At 33.5% G+C, this 26,168-nt stretch overlaps 1 protein-coding gene across 1 annotated transcript; it reads left to right on the top strand.

Moving 5' to 3' along the window:
- The first annotated feature begins 22,030 nt into the window (after positions 1-22,030).
- Positions 22,031-23,805, top strand: LOC139900410 (uncharacterized). Its single transcript, XM_071883182.1, has 4 exons — positions 22,031-23,241; positions 23,334-23,396; positions 23,510-23,754; positions 23,798-23,805. The coding sequence occupies exons 1-4, from the start codon at positions 22,031-22,033 to the stop codon at positions 23,803-23,805; spliced, it is 1,527 nt and encodes a 508-aa protein (XP_071739283.1).
- Positions 23,806-26,168: the final 2,363 nt, after the last annotated feature.

Here is a 26,168-nt window from a genome sequence, read left to right as displayed (position 1 = left end):
TTGTTATTGTTATTATTATTATTACTATATTATCATTAAGATAATTATTAGTATTATCGTTAATAATATTATAGTAACTATCATTATTAATATTAGTGTAATTAAAACAAATAATTGTAACACCTAAATATTTTGATTACTATTATTATCATTATTATGAACACGATATAAAAGACGATTAAAAGCCATTAAATGAAACGATTAGGAAATAATAAGTAAGAGTATCATGATGAAATTAAAATATTATAAGATATTAATTTAGATAAAATTATCGTTCTTATTATTTTTATCATTACTATTATTATTAAAAGTATCGTTAGTATTAAAACTATCATTTTAACAAAAATTATCATTTTAATAGAAATGTCATTGTTACTATAAAATATCATTATTATTATTATTATTTTAAATAGAATTATTATTTTAAAGATAATATTAAAAATTATCGTAAATATTAAAGTTATCATAATTAGAATTATCGTTTTATCATAATGTCATCTTAGTAATTATAAATATTGATATTTTTATAATAATAATTATTATTACAAAATAATACAACTTTTACTTACTATCATTATAGATATTATTTTATCAAATAAATATGTGATACAAACATATTTTACTACGTGTAATAACTTACTTTAATAATACCTATCATATTATCTTTATGATATTAAATGAACCCTATAAATTTTATTACTTAATATATATAAAAGTATATTTTATTATATAAATTTAATATAAAATTTTATTTATTAATAAATAAATTATATTATTTACTCTAATAAATCTTTTAAAAATATTTAAAAATATAAAACGACGATATTTAAACTATATATTAATCATGTATAGATTTTTGGAAATTATTTTGAGTCAAATTTACTTTTGTTGACTTTTGAATATTAGTCTCGAGCATTAGGATTGTGGTACACTATGACTTGACCTAATTTGTTAGACAAATATTGACCAACATATAAATATATATAATTAATTTAGGTTCGTGAATCCGAGGCCAACCTTGCACTTGTTCAATGACGTTATATGTATTTTTACTACGAAATACAGTATGGTGAGTTTCATTTGCCTTTTTACCCTTTATATTTTTGGGCTGAGAATACATGCGCAACTTTTATAAATGTTTTACGAAATAGACACAAGTACGTGAAACTACATTCTATGGTTGAATTATCGAAATCGAATATGCCCCTTTTTATTAAGTCTGGTAATCTAAGAATTAGGGAACAGACACCCTAATTGACGCGAATCCTAAAGATAGATCTATTGGGCCTAACAAATCCCATCCAAAGTACCGGATGCTTTAGTACTTCGAAATTTATATCATGTCCAAAGGAGGATCCCGGAATGATAGGGGATATTCTTATATGTATCTAGTTAATGTCGGTTACCAGGTGTTCACCATATGAATGATTATTTTTATCTCTATGCATGGGACGTATATTTATGAGAACTGAAAATGAAATTCTTGTGGTCTATTAAAATGATGGAAATAAATGATTATGATAAACTAATGAACTCACCAACCTTTTGGTTGACACTTTAAAGCATGTTTATTCTCAGGTGTTAAAGAAATCTTCCGCTGTGCATTTGCTCATTTTAAAGATATTACTTGGAGTCTTTCATAGCATATTTTGAAGAACGTTGCATTCGAGTCATTGAGTTCATCAAAGATTATTATTAAATCAATTTATAGTTGGATAGTGGATATTATGAAATGGTATGCATGCCTGTCAATTTTTGATGTAAAGAAAGTTTGTCTTTTAAAAACGAATGCAATGTTTGTAAAATGTATCATATAGAGGTCAAATACCTCGCAATGTAATCAACTATTGTGAATCGTTTATAATGTATATGAACGGGTCCTTTCAGTTGGTATCAGAGCGGTGGTCTTAGCGAACCAGGTCTGCATTAGTGTGTCTAACTGATAAGTCGATAGGATGCATTAGTGAGTCTGGACTTCGACCGTATCTGCATGTCAAAAGTTTTGCTTATCATTTTGTGTCGAAAATTAACTACTTATCATCCTCAGGAAATTACCTGCTTATCATTTTTAGTCTAAGACACGTCTTGCTGTATTGATTGCATGAATAGTGTATAGACAAAAATTCATATCTTAGCATATCTGCTAAATCATATCTTATCGTATCTGTTACTTTAAACTTTGCCTAACATATCCCGCAAAGTCCTCCGTAATCTACGAAATCTTTTGATCTATATATATATATATATTCTATGTAATTAGAATACCATCCGTTAGCCAAAATCATTTCATATCGGAAAAAAAATCCTTTATCCAATCGTACGAAATGGAATTCGTCATCAGTTCAAGTCACTCAGATTCCGAAATGGAATCCCATTCAAGCTCCGAAAGCAGTGTGACCGGAATAGATCAACCAATCAGTCATCACCTATTCTGGATGAATTGGGGATGGGTTCGTAGCCTCCTCAATCATTGGAGACAAGAAGAAGGTGATCCCTTCCATCCACCACATTGCCCTCTTGATGAAGAACCTGAATCACTTACCGGCGAACCTGTCTGAAACACCATTTTCTCGCTCATTTCCAGAGTATCTCGTCACGATTATATATTACATCAAATTTTAGATTTTATTTATCCGCTCGTCCGAACCGACAATCACCCCGGTGTAATAGAAGAAGTCAACGAGCTTCTCGCTCGGGTAGTGGCTTTGGAGAATATGGTGCAGAGATTACAAACACCAGCAGCAGCATCAGCAGCATAACCAGTACCACCATCATCAACGCCAACAGTACCATTACCACCTCCAACCACAACCGCGTCGTAAATCTCAACTTCACAATCTGTCCCACGAGCATCAACGTCATACGCACCATAGATACCAAGGAGTACCAACAACAATAACTGACGAAGTATTAATTCATAACTTCATTGGAGAAATATTCCGCGGCGATTATGTAATCTCTAAAGTCTTAGAGATTATCTAATCTAGCCCTAACCATAAATCAGTTAAACGAACCAAAATGATGGAAGGAAGAGTAGAAACCCTGACAAAAATGGTGTGTGATTAACAAGCTAAACTTGCTTTACCAACAACATCAATAGTACCATCAGCGTTACCAGCATCGTCAGTACAGTCAACATCCGAATCAACAACACCGATAACATCACAAACTCCGTCAGTTCAAGAATCACTGTGGACATCATTACGAATCAATAACGTTTATATTGTATCAACGAGTTATGAAGAATTAACTCATTTCCTCTGAAGAAATTATATGTATATTTTATATATATATATATATATATATATATATTGAAATAAATCTTTCAGTGCTAAGCTATTGTGTGTGAATCTTAACTACTCGGTTAATTCATATTACAAATATGCAATAATGTACGTCCTTCGGCCGCAACTTAACCAGCGTTAACTACAATCTCTGTCGCAATTCAACAAATTCCAATTCATAATAAATCAAGTATATATTTGATTTTACACTTTCATCATCAATGTACCCGAAACTTTTCAGATAACATCATTCGTACTTTGCGAAATTCACAAGAATTCCACGAACCGAACACCATACATCAACAAATAACGAAGTATTGATTCATAATTTCAATGTCATTAAAGAAATACTGCGTAAAAGTTATGTACTTTTTAAAGCCTTTAGGGATTATTCAATTCTAGTTTCAACCGTAAATCAAATGAGTTTAATTTAACATTAACTCATTAAATCTATGTTGCATCTGAAGAAAATATACATATATATATTTTCATAAAGACTGTAATAAAATTCTTTTGTACAAAATATTAATTGTGAAATATTTTTTTAACGGGTAGGTAATACCCGAGAGATATATAAATTCACAATTAATATGTTACATTCTTCGAATCTGATTCAGCAAATCATCCATTATACTCCCTACTTTTACAACAATATACATTCTTTTATAGAAATCAAAACAACCATACTCATTCAAAATTTAATTACATATTCTGATTTTGAAATCTCAAAATTTAACTTGAGATATGACCAAAATCATCACTCTTAGATCCTTACATCTTTCACAAGCTATATTTTGACTTCAAAACTGTGTTAGAACATCAAATGTATGTTAACGATTACAATCTGTGTTCAAACCCTTCAAAAATTTCTGAAGACACTTCGAATGATGAGCAATCGAGATGATGATCCAACCACATGTTACCCACAGTTATGTACCCGAAAAACTCCTGAAACCAAAGTAAAAGTTTAAACAACATATCCGCGTCAGATTCTTTGGCATTTATTAGCAAAAATAACTTTGCGACTCCTATTCAAAGTAGCCAGTTTTGTCACAGCTCCAGCAAGTCAACTTCGACTTTTCAGTCAGACTAACCTTATTATAACCTTGAGATATACACCATCGTTACCAGGGAACCTTTTACATTCCACCATATTATTAGCAGATGTACCAACAACTTCATTACCCTTTGACTTTAGCCTCTCCAAAAAGTCATCATAATTATTCATTGAAACCCCATCATTTACTCATTCGCATCTTGTAATGAGAATTTCCATACGAATCATTGGGAATTAGCAATCAGTATTTTGAAATCTTGCAGCATGTCTGCGCCAACAGTTATATGTGTATATATAACGTCTATCTTCTGGACTTAATTTGAATGTGAAGTTTCTGAAAAACACTCCGAACTACGAATTGGTTCTCTGAAAATGGAAAAAATGTTGATGAAGCAGCAAAAACTATAAACGACTTTAAATGGTAAAAGCTGGATGATAATGATGAAGTGTGCTGGCAAAGCGCAGAAAAAGAGAAGTTTTGGAACTGGAAAACGGATTGAGCAAAGTAGGAAGGAGGCTGTGGACAAATTACAAAGACTGAACCTGACTTTAAAGGATCTAAATGATTCAGTACCTGCTGAAGTCATTAACGAATACCTTGCTCCTGACTCTAAACCCCTGCGGACAATATTCTTCATCATCCTCTGATATTAGAAATTCTAAAATATCATCATATCTTTCATTATAAATATCCTCCATATTTCTGAAGATATTTTCTTAATTTTTCTTATTTGAAATCATTTACCTCTTCGCGCTATCTGTATTACATCATAAAAGAAACTATTTTAGTTTTTAAATTCTGAAAGATTCAAGTTTAAAATAGGAATATTTTGAAGTAGTGTTGAGAACTGAAGCATGAATTAGTATAATATAATGACACTTGATCAATGTGATTATATTACAGTAAGTCATGCTGAGTTTCTAAATGGAACGTGATGATTCACAGATCATAACATCATCATGTGCCATGTTATACGACTCTTGTATTCTATTTAACCTCTAAAATATCAAGAAAATATTTCTTGATGATTCGGCCTTTTCCAAGGTATTCTAGTAATTTGACAAGTCAAGATCGTGCCATCACAATTTCCTTCCTAGAACATTAACAATGTTCATTCCGAAATTCATATCTGTGAATTCTGGACCATTACAAGCGGTGCTTAATCGCAAGAAGAAGAAACGAAAGGACAAAACTCCGAAATAGAAATTGGGGTATAAATTGCAGCAAATAAAAGAGAGCATTAACTGTGAATGATAATGATTATAGAAGACAGAAGCAGAGACTTTGAAATATAAGGGAACATATAAAGCCCAACGACAAACCAGAAATTATAAACCATATATCGATGCATATAGCAATATAAAGACACGGGAGAACTAGAAACACTATAAACCCAAGAGTATAGTAGAAGTAAATAGATTCTTCCGGCGGTAGATGAAAAAGAAGAATGACTGATATGAAAGTTAGAAGTATATCGAGAATCAGAGCTGGATGGAGCATATTGATGAATACTTTAAAATATGAGTTGAGGGGGAAAGAATAGAAGGTGATGAAACATGACTAGGAACTTAGAAATCAACAGATTTAACTCACACAATGGCAGAATAAGTGAATCAAACCCTCTAGTGAATAGGTTAAGTTTTTTTTTTTTGATTAATTTAGTCAAACCACAACTAAATCAAGTGTGATTAGATCAACACCTAGAGCTATTATTCACCACATGGGTGATTTGGACTGAGAGAGAATCGGAGGAGCTCACTAGATCTGAGTGTGTGTAACAAATAAGAGGCTTAACCTAAAATGAAGAACATAAGACTTTATATACCCCTGCTGTTGAGTCACCCATACGATTCATTCATCACACGTACGAGTTGGCTTCATCAGCCGTACGGGTGATCACTCACTCGTGTCTTCTCATTTAGGTTGTAATTGTGACTTAGCTCAGCATCAACCGTGCGTATGAGCCTGTCAGCCGTACTAGTGAGGCTTCACTCGTACGTCTGACTAAGTCTAACATAGTCAAACATCTAAATCTTGTTACTGCAGTTCCTGTAACCACATACAAACACAGGATAATAATGAGCAATCATGGTGGCCTGTAAACTGTTGTACCTGCAATGGACGTGGGTAGATGTCTAGGGACTTGCATAAAATGCATCAACAGAAGGTGTGAGTTGTAAGGAAACGAAGGAGGTGAATTTATAAGAAAATCTCCGACAGAATAATTAAAATGGACGATCGCATTTAAAGCGGATCCTAATTTCCTTGATTACCGGAGAGTCAAATCTTATTAAGAAGATTTTCTTCAAATCCCTTGAAATCTGGGAATCAATCATATCTACGTCAAATGATAAGATGAATCTACACTTACTCATTTCACTCTTCTATGTTAGCTTCATTCGTACTCTTCATATAAATGGATTGTTTATCCAAATTATTCGCTGATGATAAAACTCTAATTTTCAGCCCGTATGTATCATGAAAACATACTTATTATCATTCACGACCTTTCCACTTAAATTTCGGGACGAAATTTCTTTAAAGGGTAGGTACTGTGACAACCCGGAAATTTCCAACCAAATTTAAACTTTAATCTTTATATGTTTCCGACACAATAAGCAGTATTTGTTAAGTTAAATTTCAAGAATTTTAAACTATGTTCATACATTCATTCAACCTCGACCAAGTTCCAACGATTCACGAACCATTAAACGAATATGATTATATATGTATATGTGTATATATATTATAACTTGAAACGTAAATAAAATATTAGATTAAATACTTTATATGATTGTATCTGTTTCAAAATGTTTATCAATGAAATTAGAAGATAAGATCAAATGATTGAATTATCAGATATATTAAATTATGATTACAAGTCTCTGTTGAAAGGCCCACGTTGATTTGAGAAATCTTTCCATTTTAACAATATTCGGAAAATGGTAAAGTAATTTATAAATAAGAACAAATTGTCAATCATTGAGAACTATACAAAGGATAGTGGAAGATTGAATCTCATAAAGACTCGATTGATCTATTTAGTTTCAAACGTACAAAACGTTTTCAGTTTAAAAAGAACTTTATTATTAAAACGTATATAACTTTTATAAATATCTAGAATCACTTTTGACAACTCATTACTTAACTAGTATGATAAAGATAACGATATTTATATTTTATTTTATTAAATATATATAACGATTTAAATTAATATTATATATATTTATACGCGTATAATACGTACATAGTTTTATACTTTTACTATACTTAAACTTTACCTTTACTTTATTTTTACTTTACTTTAACTTTAATAATTCACTTTAATAATTTATACTTTAATAATTCACTTTAATAATTCATACTTTAATAATTCACTTTAATAATTCATACTTTAATAATTCACTTTAATAATTCATACTTTAATAATTCACTTTAATAATTCAAAAATCTATTATAAATAGAATTCAATAGGTTTCATTATTTCATAGAAACTTGAAAATATTTTTCTCTAAACTCTCTCAATCGATTTACATATATATATTTACTCCGTATTATTTCAAGATATTATTAGTATACATAAAATATTACGACGGAGTGTTGTCCGAGTGATTTCGAAATTGTTTTTCGAGTAGGATAGGATTAAGGAAATTATGGGTTATAGCTATGGAGGTGATTGAGTATGGTTCATGGGTATGCTCGTGAGGTCAATATAGTGTTTATCATTTCCGTTGCGTCTACGTACCTTTCCTGCAATATTGAATCTCAATATTGATACGTGAGTACTCATAATTTAACTTTTACATACTAATAGTGTATCCCTGACTAGTGCTCGAGTATTTAGGATTATGCATGCTTGTACTTTTGATATTGCCCTTAGACAGGTTAGGTTGAATCTTGAATTAGTTACACTTGCGGTTGAGATAAGGTATAAGATATGCATGTCCTTGGAAAGCTAGCGAAAAATTAAGAACTTTTCCTTTAGAAATCGAATGGTTTCGATGAACGGATTAGAAGTTATAATCAATTGAATTTTCGATATTTTTATTAAAAATGATTATTATTATCGTCGTTTTTATTGTCTTCTAGTTTTATCTTATTATTATCATTATTATTATCTTTATCAATAAAAGGGATTTATCATTAAAAATTGTTTTTTTATTACTATCGTTATTATCGTTAAAGTTATAATTAGTATTATTATTATTATTATCCAATTATCATTATTATTATTATTATTATTATTATTATTATTAGTATTAGTATTATTATTATTATTATCATTATTAATATATATATATATATATATATATATATATATATATATATATATATCATTATTTAAAAATAGTTATTGTTATTGTTATTATTATTATTACTATATTATCATTAAGATAATTATTAGTATTATCGTTAATAATATTATAGTAACTATCATTATTAATATTAGTGTAATTAAAACAAATAATTGTAACACCTAAATATTTTGATTACTATTATTATCATTATTATGAACACGATATAAAAGACGATTAAAAGCTATTAAACGAAACGATTAGGAAATAATGAGTAAGAGTATCATGATGAAATTAAAATATTATAAGATATTAATTTAGATAAAATTATCGTTCTTATTATTTTTATCATTACTATTATTATTAAAAGTATCGTTAGTATTAAAACTATCATTTTAACAAAAATTATCATTTTAATAGAAATGTCATTGTTACTATAAAATATCATTATTATTATTATTTTAAATAGAATTATTATTTTAAAGATGATATTAAAAATTATCGTAAATATTAAATTTATCATAATTAGAATTATCGTTTTATCATAATGTCATCTTAGTAATTATAAATATTGATATTTTTATAATAATAATTATTATTACAAAATAATACAACTTTTACTTACTATCATTATAGATATTATTTTATCAAATAAATATGTGATACAAACATATTTTACTACGTGTAATAACTTACTTTAATAATACCTATCATATTATCTTTATGATATTAAATGAACCCTATAAATTTTATTACTTAATATATATAAAAGTATATTTTATTATATAAATTTAATATAAAATTTTATTTATTAATAAATAAATTATATTATTTACTCTAATAAATCTTTTAAAAATATTTAAAAATATAAAACGACGATATTTAAACTATATATTAATCATGTATAGATTTTTGGAAATTATTTTGAGTCAAATTTACTTTTGTTGACTTTTGCATATTAGTCTCGAGCATTAGGATTGTGGTACACTATGACTTGACCTAATTTGTTAGACAAATATTGACCAACATATAAATATATATAATTAATTTAGGTTCGTGAATCCGAGACCAACCTTGCACTTGTTCAATGACGTTATATGTATTTTTACTACGAAATACAGTATGGTGAGTTTCATTTGCCTTTTTACCCTTTATATTTTTGGGCTGAGAATACATGCGCAACTTTTATAAATGTTTTACGAAATAGACACAAGTACGTGAAACTACATTCTATGGTTGAATTATCGAAATCGAATATGCCCCTTTTTATTAAGTCTGGTAATCTAAGAATTAGGGAACAGACACCCTAATTGACGCGAATCCTAAAGATAGATCTATTGGGCCTAACAAACCCCATCCAAAGTACCGGATGCTTTAGTACTTCGAAATTTATATCATGTCCGAAGGAGGATCCCGGAATGATAGGGGATATTCTTATATGTATCTAGTTAATGTCGGTTACCAGGTGTTCACCATATGAATGATTATTTTTGTCTCTATGCATGAGACGTATATTTATGAGAACTGAAAATGAAATTCTTGTGGTCTATTAAAATGATGGAAATAAATGATTATGATAAACTAATGAACTCACCAACCTTTTGGTTGACACTTTAAAGCATGTTTATTCTCAGGTGTTAAAGAAATCTTCCGCTGTGCATTTGCTCATTTTAAAGATATTACTTGGAGTCTTTCATAGCATATTTCGAAGAACGTTGCATTCGAGTCATTGAGTTCATCAAAGATTATTATTAAATCAATTTATAGTTGGATAGTGGATATTATGAAATGGTATGCATGCCTGTCAATTTTCGATGTAAAGAAAGTTTGTCTTTTAAAAACGAATGCAATGTTTGTAAAATGTATCATATAGAGGTCAAATACCTTGCAATGTAATCAACTATTGTGAATCGTTTATAATGTATATGAACGGGTCCTTTCACTAACGAGTTGAGACGACGTGTGTGCGTAATAAGGATTTGCAAACCTTATTACGGGTGCAAATCGTGTCTAACAAGTGATGTACGACGAGTGTTGAGCAAGATGGGGCGGTGTTTTGCGTGTGGTTTTATACGTTCGTGGACTAATCATTTTGAATTCTTTAGAATGATGACGCGAAATGAGATCGGGACGAACGACGTTGAGTTTAACGCTAGAGTTGCGGCTGCCGTTGAGGAGCAAATGGGTGCATTTCGAGAAGAAATGGATAGAAAGTATTCCGAACTTCAAAGTAGTGGTGAAATAGAGCATTGTCTTAAGAGCTTCATGAGGACTAAACCCCCGATGTATGACGGAAAATTGGATCCTTTGGTTAGCACAACATGGATCTCGGATGTCGAAGGGTGTTTTCGTACTATCGAATGTCCTCCTGGGAAAAAGACGACTCGCTACTAGTTTGTTGCGGGGTAGGGCGAAGGATTGGTTGGATGGTAAGATTGATCTTATCGGTGGTGATCCGTTTATGGCGTTATCGTGGGACGAGTTTAAGGAGGAATTCTTTGAGGAGTTCCGGACATCAGCTGACTTGTCAGAATTGCGTAATGAGTTGCAAAATTTGCAACAAGGTTCTATGGATTTGAATACTCTCAAGATGACCTTTATGGCAAAGGCTCGTTTTTGCCCGGAGTATTTGGGGAATGATCGTTTGTTGATGGAAGATTTCTATCGGACTTTGAATGACGACTTGAAGAATAAAATTAGCCGGGGTTACGCGAAGTCGTTTGCGGAGTTATTCGCGGTGGCTAGGGGTTTCGAGTCGTATTCGCGATCAAAGATTGGTGAATCTTCAAGTAAGAGAAGGGTTGTTTCGTATGGTGCTCCAAGTAAGGGTGCAAATGTGAGCACGGGTGGTACACGGGCTAGTATATCGGATTCTAGTGCATCTAGATGTTACAATTGTGGCGTGAGGGGTCACAAGTCTTGAAAATGTTCGGTGCCAAAGGGTGATGGCCCGATGTGCTTCAATTGCCAAGAGGAAGGACATCGTAAGTCGGAATGTCCCGAGTTAGTGGGGATGGGTGCGGCAAGGAGACGTTAAGGTACGTTTCGTTTTAATAAATATGTCCTTTGATTATTTATTTATGTGCCGATGCATTCGGGTTGGTAAATGCAGTGTGTTGTGCATGTTATTGTTATTTGTGACGTTTTGAATGTCGGGCGAAGGGCGTAAGACTTGGTGCAACCAAGCATTCCTTAGTGTTGGGAAATGTTTCTACCAAGCCATGGGCATGGGCTTTGGTGGTCGGACGTTAGAGCATGTTCGCTCTCGTGTTGAAATTGATGAACCGTAAGGTCTGTCGGGTGAATGAAACCCTTGAGATCGAGTGTTTTGAATCTCGATGTATGATGGATAAAGGAGTCTACGTGATGCGATGTTAGGTACCTCTTTGATGCCTACTAGCATGGTGTTCGACTCCGATTGTGTTGCGGTTACATTGTACCTAGGGTACCGGAGAGAAACCCTTAGGTACATGGGTGACTAGGTCGAAATTCGACAAGCTATAGCAATTGGATGATTGCGAGAGTAACGTTTGTATTCTTGTGGTAAACTCTTCGTTCGAAGTGTTTAAGGATTGGTTAAAATCCTTCGTAAGCTCAAGGTTGGAGCAAGATGTGGTGATGGGTCGTGTGAACCCAATTGTTAGTAAAGTCTACCTTTGGTAGCATTGTACGGTTGTACAAGATGAGGTTATGGGACGTAGTTCCAAGTGGGGGAGTTACACTCCCGCACGAGGAGGTTTTAGTGTGAGATTTCAGATGATGCTCTTAGTAGATCCGGAACTTGTGATGGGACCTAGAATTGGTCGATTTGTGGTAGAGTACAATTTCGATTGATTTGTACTTAAGGTTTTGGATTTGAATTACCACCGAGGTGGTAATATGGTGAATCTCGTTGAGAGATAAATGGATGTGTTTGACGAGCAAGGTGGGATTCCCGGTTAAGGGATGTGCGTGTCGGATTCTCTTCTAGAGAACTGTTGTTTTGAGCCTATGTGCGATATAGGTGGTTCTTGCTCGATTGTGATAGCGATGTTCGCGTGTGCGTATGATTTGTGAGTGGAATAATTATATGCGTAGGTATATAATATATTTATTTGTTGTAGCGTGAGATGTGTAGTGTCGATGTGCTAAGACACCACATTTCACGTGACGAGTGAAGTGTCGATGTGCTAAGACACCACTCAAAGTAAAGTAACAGATGAAGTGTCGACGTGTTAAGACGCCATCCGGGGTGAAGTATCGACGTGTTAAGATGCCACCCCAAGTAAGACAAAGAGTGAAGTGTTGACGTGTTAAGACACCACTCGAAGTGAAGTATCGACGTGTTAAGATGCCACTCCAAGGACTATCACGGGTGAAGTGTTGACGTGTTAAGACGCCACCCGGGGTGAAGCATCGACGTGTTAAGATGCCACCCGTGAGATTAGTGTACGATGTGTTAAGTACTCTAACGGTGGTTATGAACACCGATGGGAAATTCGAGTACCATTCATGTGTTGAGATTTGGAAGTGGATCTCGTGTGGATGCGGATTCACGATGACGCGTGTAGTTCGGTCATCTTATTGTGGAAGTGAGTCTCGTGTAGTTCGGATTCACAATGACACGTGTGGTTGCGGTCATTCTATTAGGATAGTGACTCTCGTGTAGTTCGGATTCACTAGGGCGCGTGTAGTTCGGCCAATCCCGATTGTTGTGCGGTGGAGGTAGTGAGTCGCGTGTAGTTCGGATTCACTAAGGCGCGTGTAGTTTTCGGCCAGCCTTCATGTTGTGTGATCTATTGGTTGTTTTATACGCCAATGGTGGGGTCGTAAGGACCATGTTGTGTTGTGAACTATTGGTTGTTTATGCACCAATGGTGGTGTGATGACCCGGAAATTTCTGACCAAATTTAAACTTAATCTTTAATGTTTCCGACACGATAAGCAAAGGCTATGAAGTTGAATCTCAAAATATTGAATTATTCAATTACCCTTCGATTGTTCTCAACGATTCGTGAACAATTATATGTAAATAGGTACATATACTATAACTTGAAAACATAACAAAATGTTAAGTAAATGATACTGTGCATTAAACTTATTGGTTTGATTATCTGATTGATATATTCAACTACGAAATTAAAAGATTATGCCAAACGATTGAATTAAAAGATATTTAATGAGCCCCTTAAGGATTATGATATTATTACGGGTCTCTGTTGTGAGGTCCACGTTGATTTGGGAAATCATTCATTCTTAACGGTATTCGGAATAAATAGTAAAGTGTTTGTTTAAATAACGTAATTTGGACACATACAATAATAAGGAATATTAACTGTTGGAATTAGATATATGAATAACTTGCGATATGTATTTTAAAACGTGTTTATTAATATTGAAAATATATATTTAACAATACGATAAAATATAATATTAACTTGGTCATAAAAACGAATTGTTATTATATATATATATTAACAAATAGCGAGACGATGATTTATAGAAGTAAATGACCAAAATACTCGAAAGTTTAAGATATACTTTGAGTGGTATAGTTTAGGGATAATTTAAGGCTATATTTTGACAAAGGTACCTGACACGAAACGTAAAATGCAAGTTTTCTCAGCGTACGAAAGGACATTTGAAAAACCGGAACCGGGACATAAGTCGAGTGATGATGTACGACTTATCAGAACAAAAATTACAAGTCAACTATGCATGTGAATTTAATATAATATATAATTAATTATATAAATTAAATATATTATATATATAATATAAAATTATGCCGACAAACAAGAAGTTAAAAATTTGTGAGCTGTCTCAGGGTGCCATGCGATCGCATGGCCTTGAAGCACAAATCCCATGCGATCGCATGGGGTACTTTTTCAGAAAAGGTTCTATAAATTGCTCGACTTTAGGCTCAGTTTTCACACACTTCTTTCTCTAATCATATATTACTCCGTATTTATTTTATTTATTATTATTATTATTATTATTATTATTATTATTATTATTATTATTATTATTATTATTAAAATTAATATTATTATTGATCTTATTATTATTAATATTATTAATTAGTATTATACATAAAATACTACGACGAGGTTATGAGCGTGTCACTTTCAAAATGGTTTTCAAGCGGGATAGAGCTAAGGAAATTATGGGTTATTGCCAAGGAGGTTATGGGTAATGTTCGGGGGTATATTTGTGAATCAAACCTAGTGTTTATCATCTCTGTTACGTCTAAGTACTTTCCTACAATATTGAATCTCAATACTGATACGTAAGCACTCATATCTTATCTTTTATATATTAATTATGTATCCATGTCTAGTGCTCGAGTATATATATTTATATATGCTTGTATGCTAAATTTCGTCGTTAAACAGTTTATAATGAATCACTAATTAAATACATATATTACTGGTAAAAAGTATATGATATACATGTTTTTGGAAAGCTGGCGAAAAATCAATAACTTTTCATTTAGATATCGAATAGTTTCGATGAACGGATTAAAAGATATGATCAACTGAATTATGATTGACGTTAATTGAAATTGCTTTTGAATCTGCAATTAATATTTAAACAACTTGTTTACGAGACTGATAAAGTGAACTTTTAAATATTACCAACCGAGTAAATGAATCCTTATATAAGACACGTCTCGTTTTGTTGAACTATTGTCAAAATTGACTTTTTGAAACGACATTGGATAACTATTATATGTCAATCTCGAGCATTAGGATTGTGATACACTATGACCTGACCTAGCTTAATAGATATTTATTGACCAACATATGTTCTCTAGGTTGAGATCTACGATTAATTGGTAATCCGAGTTTTGGTCACATTTTGGTGAACAACTTTATATGCTGCTAAGGTGAGTTTCATTGCTCCCCTTTTAATTGCTTTTGCAATACATTTTTGGGCTGAGAATACATGCACTTTATTTTAATCGCAATGGATACAAGTACATACTAAATTCTACACTGAGTTTAAACTGAAAATCCCTTAGCTTTGGTAACTAGTAGCTGCCAGTACATAGGATGTGGACTGGTGGGCGCGAATAACAGTATATGGATCCATAGGGCTTGACATCCCCGTCCGAGCTAGAGCGCTAGCCTTTTAACGGACGTGCGTTATTTGAGTTTAGGACACGTTGGTTTGCGTGTATTAAAACGAATGGGGTATTTATCATTATAACGTTAAAGCTTAGTTACCAGGGTGCTCTGTTAAGTAGAATCTATTGACAAACTTTTGATAAACGTTTCTGGATGAAACAACTGAAATCTTGTGATCCACTTTTATATACAGATTATGCGAAACACTAAAACTATGAACTCACCAACCTTTGTATTGACACTTGTTAACATGTTTATTCTCAGGTTTCCTAGAAGTCTTCCGCTGTTTGCTTATATGTTAGACAAGCTATGTGCATGGAGTCGTACATGGCATATTTTTCAAGGAAACGTTGCATTCACCAAATCATCACCATGTATCTTATTTTGACTGCATTGTCAATGGAAGTACTATTGTAAACTATTATTTACGGCGATTGTCTATATGTAGAAATCATAAGATGTCGAAAACCTTTGATTTAAATATTCATTTATGGTGTGCCTTTTCAAAAGAATGCAATGTTTACAAAACGTATCATATAGAGGTCAAATACCTCGCAATGAAATCGATGAATGACGTGTTCGTCCATATGGATTTGGAGCGATCGTCACATGTGGGGTCGTAAGGACCATGTTGTGCGATTAGTGATGCGATAGCCGTGTTTCGCTCACATGTTGGTACGGGTGTGACAATGGTCGATTTGGTACACCTTGGGTTTAGCGTTGCCATAGTCGTTTTGGGCGCTATCGGTTTTAGCCGTTTGCTTATGTTGTACGGTAGTTGCGTAATAGCCATGTTTGTGCACTACAAGGGTAGTTAAGTGATAAGTGTTATCCGTAAGGATTCGCTTTTTTTTGTCTTCATCGGTCAGATGGTTGACCTTATTGTGGTTGTTTTTAGCATTGTACTTGGTATGGTACGCTAAAGGGTTGATATCTTGTTGCGAGATCGGTTGAGTTTTCCCGACGTGAGGGATTGAGCAAGTTCTTGTGCTCGGATTGTGAATTTAATAAATCGCGGGTGACGATTTAGTTGTTAAAAGTGACTCTTTGAGAGGGATTGCTTAGAGGAGTTAGGAGAATACATGGTGATTCCGCGTATTCTAAGTGATCGTTATAGACTACGGATGTTATGTGTGTTGCACGGCTTGGAACGCGTGCAAGTGTGTATTTTAGTGGATGGATTAAGCCTCGAGTTAATGAGTAATGTGGTGGAAGTCGGATTGGAATGATTGTTTGAGAACCATGGTGTGTAGGTTCGGATTGGTTAAGTGACTAGGATCACGAGGACGTGATCGAATTTAAGTGGGGGAGAGTTGTAACATCCCAAATTTTATGTCCCAGCTTTAAGCCGCGCTGCGGGTATTCTAGCCGCGCCGCGGGCTACAACAGGCTCTGATGGTCACTTCTTTGAATATGCTCGATCCTGGATTTCAGCTTTAAGCCGCGCCGCGGCCTATAACGGGAGAAAATGCTGGACAACAATTTTAAAAAGGAATAAATGGGGGCATTTTGGTCATTTCGCGTATTGGGCAGATTTAAGCTCCAATTCTGGTCCACTCATTCATTATTTCATTTTCTTTTCCATTTTTCTTCCTCCTTTTCTCTCAAAACACAAATTCTTCAAATCATTCAAGTGGAATTTTGGAAAGGAAGATTCGGGTTTTGATCGAAGGCGTAAGAGACAAGTTTGTTCTCCTCATTCTTAGCTACAAGGTGATATTAGTGGTACATTCCATCTGCGAATTGCGGATTATTCGGTGGCATTCATCAAGGCGACAAGGTGAGTGTTAATATCCTATGTTCATATGTATGTGTAGTATGGGTGCGGGTCGGGTGAAGTGATTCTCGGCTATAGAGCTCACTTAACATATAGGTGGATTTGATGGACTCGTGTATGGGTCCAATTGGCACGGTTGTGTGTTTTGGTTGATCACCTTTGGCGAGGTGCACATTCTATGTGTACGATATCACATGGTCTTGTAACGTGGATAATCCCTATGGCGTGGGATTTGGTATTTGAAATGCGGTTGGGTAACCCCGATGATGTGGATTTGCATAATCCCGATGACGTGGGTTAGTCGTGAGAAGTGAGTCACGTGTGGATGCGAATTCACGATGACGCGTGTAGTTCGGTCATCTTATTGAGGTAGTGATCTCGTGTGGTGGCGGATTCACTAAGGCTCGTGTAGTTCGGCCAACCTCGATGTTGTTGTGTTATTGAAGATAGTAGTCTCGTGTGTATGCTGACATACTAAGGCTCGTGTAGTTCGGTCAATCTTCATTTTGGTATTTGGTTTTCGGTATTGGGTTAAGGGGTTAACCTTGGACGGTTTACGCTTTGTTATTTATATATATATATATATATATATATATATATATATATATATATATATATATATATATATATATATATATATATATATATATATTAATGTATCGTTGTGATGTAGCTAACCCTCCGGGTGTAGCTTGATGGCGTTGTTCACATCGTCGTTGGTGAACTTACTTTATTGTTGATGTTATTAGCTTGTTGCTTAGTGATCGTACGGTATGTTTAGCTTAGCTTGCCTTTATGCTTGGATGCTCCGGTATGCGTTATTTGATTACTTGTGTGGAGTGTCCATTTTTTGCATATATATGTATGTAGTATATTCTCACTCACTAAGCGTTAGCTTACCCTCTCGTTGTTTACATTTTTATAGATTTGCATGGAGGAGGTGACTCGGGTAAGCTGGGGACTAGTGGACTTGCGTAGTTTGCTTTAGAAGATGTGCTTTTGGATCGATTAGGATTCGGTAGCGTATCCCCAATCACCATGCTCGGTTTTGTTGGACATTAAAATAGTCGGGTCTTGTTTACCCGTTAGGATATTTAAACTATGTATTAAATGTTTTAAAGCTCATTTAACTTATTATTGTGTTAAAGATGTTTTTGAAAAAATAAATGGGACCTAAATATTAATGTATTAAAGAAAAAAAATTTACGGGCCGGTTTAAATACGGGTTGAGTTGTTTCAATAATGATGGATTCACAGCGGTTAGAAACAAGAAGCAAGTTGTGGACAAAATGAATGCACAATGGAAACAGAGTATAAATAATGCACAGAACCCAAGGGCATCAGGTAGGCAAGGGAGTGTATTTGATAGAATCAGATGGATTGAACAGCAAAAGAAGAATAATAACCCTCCAAAGATTTCAAAATTTAAAGAGAATGTTGCTAAGGCGTCTTCTAATATTGCCCCTAATATTGCACTTAATCTTAAAAAGCCAGTTGAGAATTCCATATGGGTACCTAAGGTGAATGATGGTGCAAATAATACAAGCATGTCTGATAGAATTAATAGCATTTATGTTCCTGTGGAAAATATTAGTAAGCCTAATTCTGATCCTAGGGTTAAATTTTCATCTGTTAACCCTAAGGTTGGGGTTTCTGATAAAGTTCCAACTTCTCTCCAAAATTTTGTTATTGAGCCAAATGATGTCCCTGTTTCAAATTCATTTGGTGTTCTAAATGATGAAATGGAGGACTCTGGAGATGATGAGGATTAGGATGTTAAATGAGAATTATATTCCTATCAAAAAGCAGTTGTGGATAGACATGTTGAGGAGAAGATGTATCCAGCTAAGGGTACACTCATGATGTGGAATGAAAAACAGATTGAGTATTTTAATGCTATCTGTCATAAAGCAAGATTGAAGTATATTGTTCAAGATACTGATGATGTTGCCTCAGATACAAATGAAACTGCCCAGTATATGGGGCTTGATGATGTTATCAATATTAATGATAACAAGGGAATGGGGAATAGTACTAAATCTATGGTTTCCAATGATAATTAAAATTGCAGCTTAGAATGTAAGGGGCCTGAACAAAGTTTCAGATCAAGGCCAGGTGATGAATTTTATGAATAGGGGTAGTTATAGTATTTGTTCCTTTGTTGAGACTCATGTTTACAAGAATAATGTAAATAACGTTGCTAAAAACGTTTTCAGTAATTGGGATTGGATAACTAATGCTTCTTGTTGTGAGGGGGGTACTAGGATTATGGTTGGATGGAATCCTAATAATGTTGATGTTATAGTCTTAGATCAACATTCTCAAGATATCCATTATTATATTGAGCCTGTGAATGGTGATAAGGGCTTCTTTTGTTCTTTTGTTTATGGTTATCATAAAATGGTGGGTAGAAGAGAGTTATGGCATTTCTTGAAGAAACATAAAAGAGTTGTGGAGGGTAAACCATGGGTCTTATTAGGTGATTTTAATGCCACAATTTGCCCTGAGGAGCACTCTGCAGGTCCATCTTTTATCACCAAAAGTATGAGTGAGTTTTTGGATTGTACATATGAAACTGAAATTGTGGATATTTGTTGGTCTGGGTTAAAACATACTTGGAATCAAAAGCCTGGTGCTACTGATGGCATATTGAAAAAACTGGATAGGGTTATGGGGAATGCTGATTTCTTAACTAGTTTTCCTTCTGCATCTGCTGAATTCTTGCCCTTTCTAATGTCTGATCATTGCTCTATGGTTCTATCTATTCCTGAAATTGCTAGATCAAAGCCTAAACCTTTTAAATTTCCCAACTTCTTGGCTTGGAAAGATGAATTTCTTCCTATGGTCGAACAATATTGGAAGGTAGAGCATTATGGCTATGAAATGTATAAAATTGTGTCTAAATTGAAAAGTCTCAAAAAGCCTTTGAGAAGATTAAAATTTAGTCATGGTAATTTGTCTAATAAAGTTGAGAAGCTTAGAGTTGAACTTGAAAGAATTCAAGAAGCTGTGGTGAATGACCCTTCTAACCCTACTTTAAGGGATGAAGAGGTTAATTATCTAAAAGCTTATAATGATGCTGTGTATGATGAAGAAGTTTTCTTGAAGCAAAGAGCAAAGGTGACATGGCTTAAAGAGGGTGATAATAATACAAAGTACTTCCATAAAGTTATCAAGGGTAATTTGTCTAGAAGTAGAATCTTATCTGTGGAGGATATGAATGGGATCAGACACCATGGTAATGATGCAGTTGAGCAGTTTGTTCTTCATTTTAAGAGTGTTTTGGGTGAAAGTAAAACTGTTAAGGATATCCATAATCCTGAGCATTTATGCACCAAAAATATTTCATTTGAAGCTGCACATACAATGGTTAGATTTGTTACAGATGCAGAAATTAAAGAAGCTTTATTTGATATTGATGATGATAAAGCACCTGGGCCTGATAGGTATAGCTCTAAATTCTTTAAATCTTCATGGAATATTATTGGTAGTGATGTATGTAAAGCTGTTAGAGAGTTTTTTCAAAATGGCAAAATGTTGAAAGAAGTCAATGCAACAGTCATTTCTTTAGTACCTAAAGTTAACTCTCCTCAAAAAATTAGCGAATATAGGCCTATTGCTTGTTGCAATGTGATGTATAAATGCATTAGCAAAATCTTAGCAAATAGGATTAAAATTGTGTTAAATGATATTGTTGATGAGAATCAAAGTGCATTTATTCCTGGTAGGCAAATAAGTGACAATATTTTGCTAAGTCAAGAATTGATGAGAAATTATCATAGGAATAGGGGTCAAGCTAGGTGTGCTATTAAAATTGATATTCAGAAAGCTTATGATTCTGTGGAGTGGAGCTTCTTGAAAACCCGTCTTATCCAATTTGGCTTTCATCCCATGATGGTAATGTGGATCATGAGCTGCATTACTTCTGCATGTTTTACTGTAAATGTTAATGGTGATCACAAGGATTTCTTTAAATGTATGAGGGGCTTGAGACAGGGTGACTCTATGTCACCATACCTTTTTACTATGGTGATGGAAGTGTTAACTTTAATGATTAATAGGCAAGTTGCAAGTGATGATGATTTTGAATATCATTGGAGGTGTAAAGGAGGTTAACTTAACCCATTTATGCTTTGCTGATGATCTTCTCCTATTTTGCCATGGGGATGAATATTCTGTTTCTATTCTTAGCAGTGCTATTCAAGAGTTTAGTGATGTATCTGGTTTAATCCCTAGTATGGCTACAAGCACTATTTATTTTAGTAATGTGAAAGCAAGAGTCAGAGAGGCTATTTCTGAAGTGATGCCTTTTCAATTTGGTGAATTGCCTGTTTGGTACCTTGGGGTGCCTTTGCTTTCTTCATGCCTCACCAGAGCAGATTGTATGGTATTGATTGATAAAGTTAAGAAGAGATTATATGATTGGAAGAATAAATCTCTTTCATTTGCTGGTAGACTGCAGTTGATTAATTCAGTGTTAAGTTCCCTTTAAGTCTATTGGGCATCTATGTTTATTCTTCCTGTAAATGTTACTGCTGATATAGAAAGGTTGATGAGAAGTTACTTATGGTGTCAGGGTGAATTCAAAAGGGGTAAAGCTAAAGTGAATTGGGTTGATGTGTGTAAACCTAAGTTAAAGGGTGGTCTAGGTATTAAGTCTTTAAGAACCTGGAATAAAGCTCTTATGGCTAAGAACATTTGGAATATTGTGAGTGGCAAGGATTCTATTTGGGTTAGATGGATTAAAGCTGTTAAATTGAAAGATAGAAATTTTTGGGACTATAATGCTCCATTGGATGCATGCTGGAGTTGGATGAAGATACTACAACTAAGAAACAATATGGCTCATTTTATTATGAAGAAGCTTGGTGATGGTAGGACTACCTCAGCTTGGTATGACAAATGGCACCCTGCTGGACCCCTTTGTAAGTTCATCTCTTATAGAGATTTATACGCTGCTAACTTTTCTAAAAAGGAAGTAGTATATGATTTGATTAATAATGGTAGTTGGAATATACCTACTGAATGGGTGGATAGATTTAACGTCATCTTTGACCAAAACCCTCCTGTGTTGACAGCAAATAAAGTTGATGAATGTGTTTGCAGAACAAAAGCTGGAAAACAGGTGCACTTTACTGTTAAAACTGGATGGTCTGATTTATGTGATGATTGGGTGGATGTGAAATGGGCTAGACTTATTTGGTTTAGCCAATGTGTGCATAGACACTCTTTTGTTGTTTGGGTTACTTGTCATAATAAGCTTAAAACTCAAGATAAATTTTTGATGACTGATAACCTAAATAACATTAAGTGTCCTTTTTGTTTGAACCAAAAGGATAATCATAATCATCTTTTCTTTGAGTGTGATTATCCTAAAGAGGTGTGGAATGAATTTAAGGGTTTGGCTAAACTTGAGTATGCTCCTGATTCTTGGACTGAGATTATTGATTATTTGGTTACTAGACCTATTAATAAGTCTATATGGAGCATTATTCAAAGATTGCTTTTGGGTGCATGTGTGTACTTTGTGTGGCAAGAGAGGAATTTAAGGCTTTATCAAAACAAATCTAGGCCAGTTGGTAAGCTTGTGGAGATTATTAGAAGAACAGTCTCTTTAAAAGTGTCTAGTTTGACCATCAAAAAGTCAAGACAGACTGAGATTGCTTTTGAGCTGTGGAATATGAATGGTGAAGGTGCTCCTTCCTATGTTCATGTTGAGTAAGCTGTATTTTAGATGGAATGTGTATGAGGGCTGGTTGATTGTAATGTATCATAGCCCTCATAATTGTTTGGTCATCTTTGGTCAGCAGGATCTGTTTGTTCTTTATCATTCATGCTTCTTTGGCAGATTTCTGTGGTGGTTCTTGTGGCAGGTTTTTCATGGATGTCATTTTATAAATTGTATGAAGAATGATAATGATAAAGGAAAAGATATAAAAGTAAAGCAATATACTGTCATGGGTGGTATGGTTGTGTTACTGTGCAGGTTTTTGGTGTTCATTGGATTCTTGGTGGTATTGTGGATTGAAAGAATGGATGCTAAAAGTCTTGGAGCCAATTTTAGAAGTGTGATTGGAATCATGAAGAATGAAGGTTTTCAAGAAACAGCTTTTCAAGAATTTGAAGCTTTGAAGATCTTAAGTCATGAAGATATAAAGACTAGAGTTAACGAAGACTTCAAGTGGCATTTTGTGATAGTCATGAAGTCCATATGCATTATGATGGATTCAGGTATGATTTGTGTTTTTGATATATTGTGTCTGCAAATTTGCAGGTATATGAACTTTGTGATCTAAACTTTTTTAGAATATTACTTTGGTATTGGTGGATGTATAGGTTATTGAGTTTTGTGTTTTGCTAGGCATTTTATGACTTGTATAGATTTACATTTCATAGTGTAGGGTATTATTGTTAAAGTGTTTCGAGTGGTCACTTCAAAACACTCACCCCTCTTGTACTTTGTTTTTTTATGGTTGATATAAGATTTTGCCGAGGTACCGTCCGCTTTTCCTAATAAAAAAGTTCATAACTAGTGACTAGTAATTTTTTAAGCCGTACGATCGCGGTTCACGTCCAAAAGATTGTTACACGTATTAACTTTATGCAATGTTATATGTATTATACATATTATATAAAGTAGAGTAGACATCAATATCACAAATTTTAGAGAATTTAGGATGTATGATTGTTTAGGTTACTTTAAGATTAAATTATATGTTACGGAGTACTTCATATATAAAAGTCTATTAGTAACAAAACATTGAAAATACTACATGTATGGAGTAATAAATGAGTGAAATGCAAGTGGCTTTCGTTATATATGTTGGTGATTTTAGTGTTATCAACAATCATTTTAGTTAATTGGAATTTACTAGAAAGCAAAGGCTTATCGAATTAAGCCCAATGACGAGTTTGGAGAGTGCGGAGTGCACGCTCGTTCGAGTTGATTTAATAAGGTCTTGTAAATTACATCTTTTAATGAAAGGTAACCATGAATGGTTACATCATTTCATGAAGAGTGATGTCATTTTCTAAAAGGTGTAAACGAAGAGTTGTATCTTTTAGTTGAAAGGTTGCATATTTACATTGAAGAGTTACATCCTTTCGTCACACCTTTTCACCTCTTATATATAGAGGACTTTGCTTTCATCAACAAACAGAAAATACACACATACTCTCTAACAATTTGATCAGTGATTTCGTTGCCAAAAACACTGATTGCGTTCTTGTCTTATCCCTGTAAAGATTTCGTGCAACCAAGGCAATCGTAGGGTCGAAATACTTTATAGAGAAAGTGAACACATGATTCAAGAACGAATCCGGCAGTCAATTCATACCCAATTTCTAACAAATCTATAAAGTATTTTTTGATAATGAAAAAGATGGAATCGGTTAAAGAATCATGAGATTTGACATGGAATTCGAAAGTTGATAAACTTTTGATGATTCGTGGGTGGCGGCTTCATGGTTGACGTAAGAGTTTGGTATGAATATATGATGGGCAGTAATTAATGATCAAAATAGACCAATACGGTGGAACACTTTTATTACACATATGATCCATTGAATGATGGTGGATTTGATCATATTATGGTTCCGTGCCTTTCATATGAATTATGAAGCCTATCATTTTCCCGTATCTGTGGCATTTCATATGAAGCCTACATATTATAACTGCATATGGGATCCATTTAGAGAGCATAGGATTGGAGATCTTATTGGTGGAACGATCATCATACGAGTACGCATATTTTCTCCCCATCTTGTTGTATTTTCATGCCATGTTATATAAGAATGCATCCGAAGTAAAATTATGTGGTCTTGAGATGTATTGTATTGTTATATTATTTATAATCGACTTGAAAGAATACGGTTGCATGCTTAACTATTAAGGATCCACTGAATATTGATGCATACAATTAATTACTTACGTATTTTATTTGACTTCACAAATAAATAAGAGATTCAATCATGCTGATTTGATTTTACAAATATTCATCATTAATTAATGAATAGAAACATACGTGTTTGGTAATTGGTATGCATCACTAATTCTATGGATCCTTACACGCGTTTTACTGGGTATTTTACTACGGATAATTTAATAGGGATCATATATTTAAATCTGAAGAAGTTTCTGTGAATAAGAAAATGTTATTTGATCCCGGTATGTTGTTTATCGGTGGGATACGATGGGACAAAAATGGATAACGTTTGAGGAGTAATTTAGTTATTTATGGTTAATGACAGTTTTCTAAAACTCATAATAAATTTATTACTCCATATAAGAAATTTTTGTGTTCATTTATATTCCATCTCCAGACCAAAACGCAAGTATTCATATTTTAACATCAAGATAAAACGTGGCGTGGTGATATTTCACATGGTAGTACAAAACAAATTTGCTGAATATTAAACTTATTTTCTTCAAATTTTGTACGAGAGACGAGATGTTTTAAAAATGAATTTGGTTTTATGAGAACCAAGATATCCTTCAGGATGAAACTTGTGAAACAACATATGTATGTGGACGAAATTATTTCACATATATGTCGGGTGTATATATATATATATATATATATATATATATATATATATATATATATATATATATATATATATGTGTGTGTGTGTGTGTGTGTGTG

This window comes from Rutidosis leptorrhynchoides, chromosome 3 (assembly GCF_046630445.1).
Source record: "Rutidosis leptorrhynchoides isolate AG116_Rl617_1_P2 chromosome 3, CSIRO_AGI_Rlap_v1, whole genome shotgun sequence".
In the NCBI taxonomy this organism is placed as follows: Eukaryota; Viridiplantae; Streptophyta; class Magnoliopsida; order Asterales; family Asteraceae; genus Rutidosis; species Rutidosis leptorrhynchoides.
This window is presented reverse-complemented; position numbering and strand designations above follow the sequence as displayed.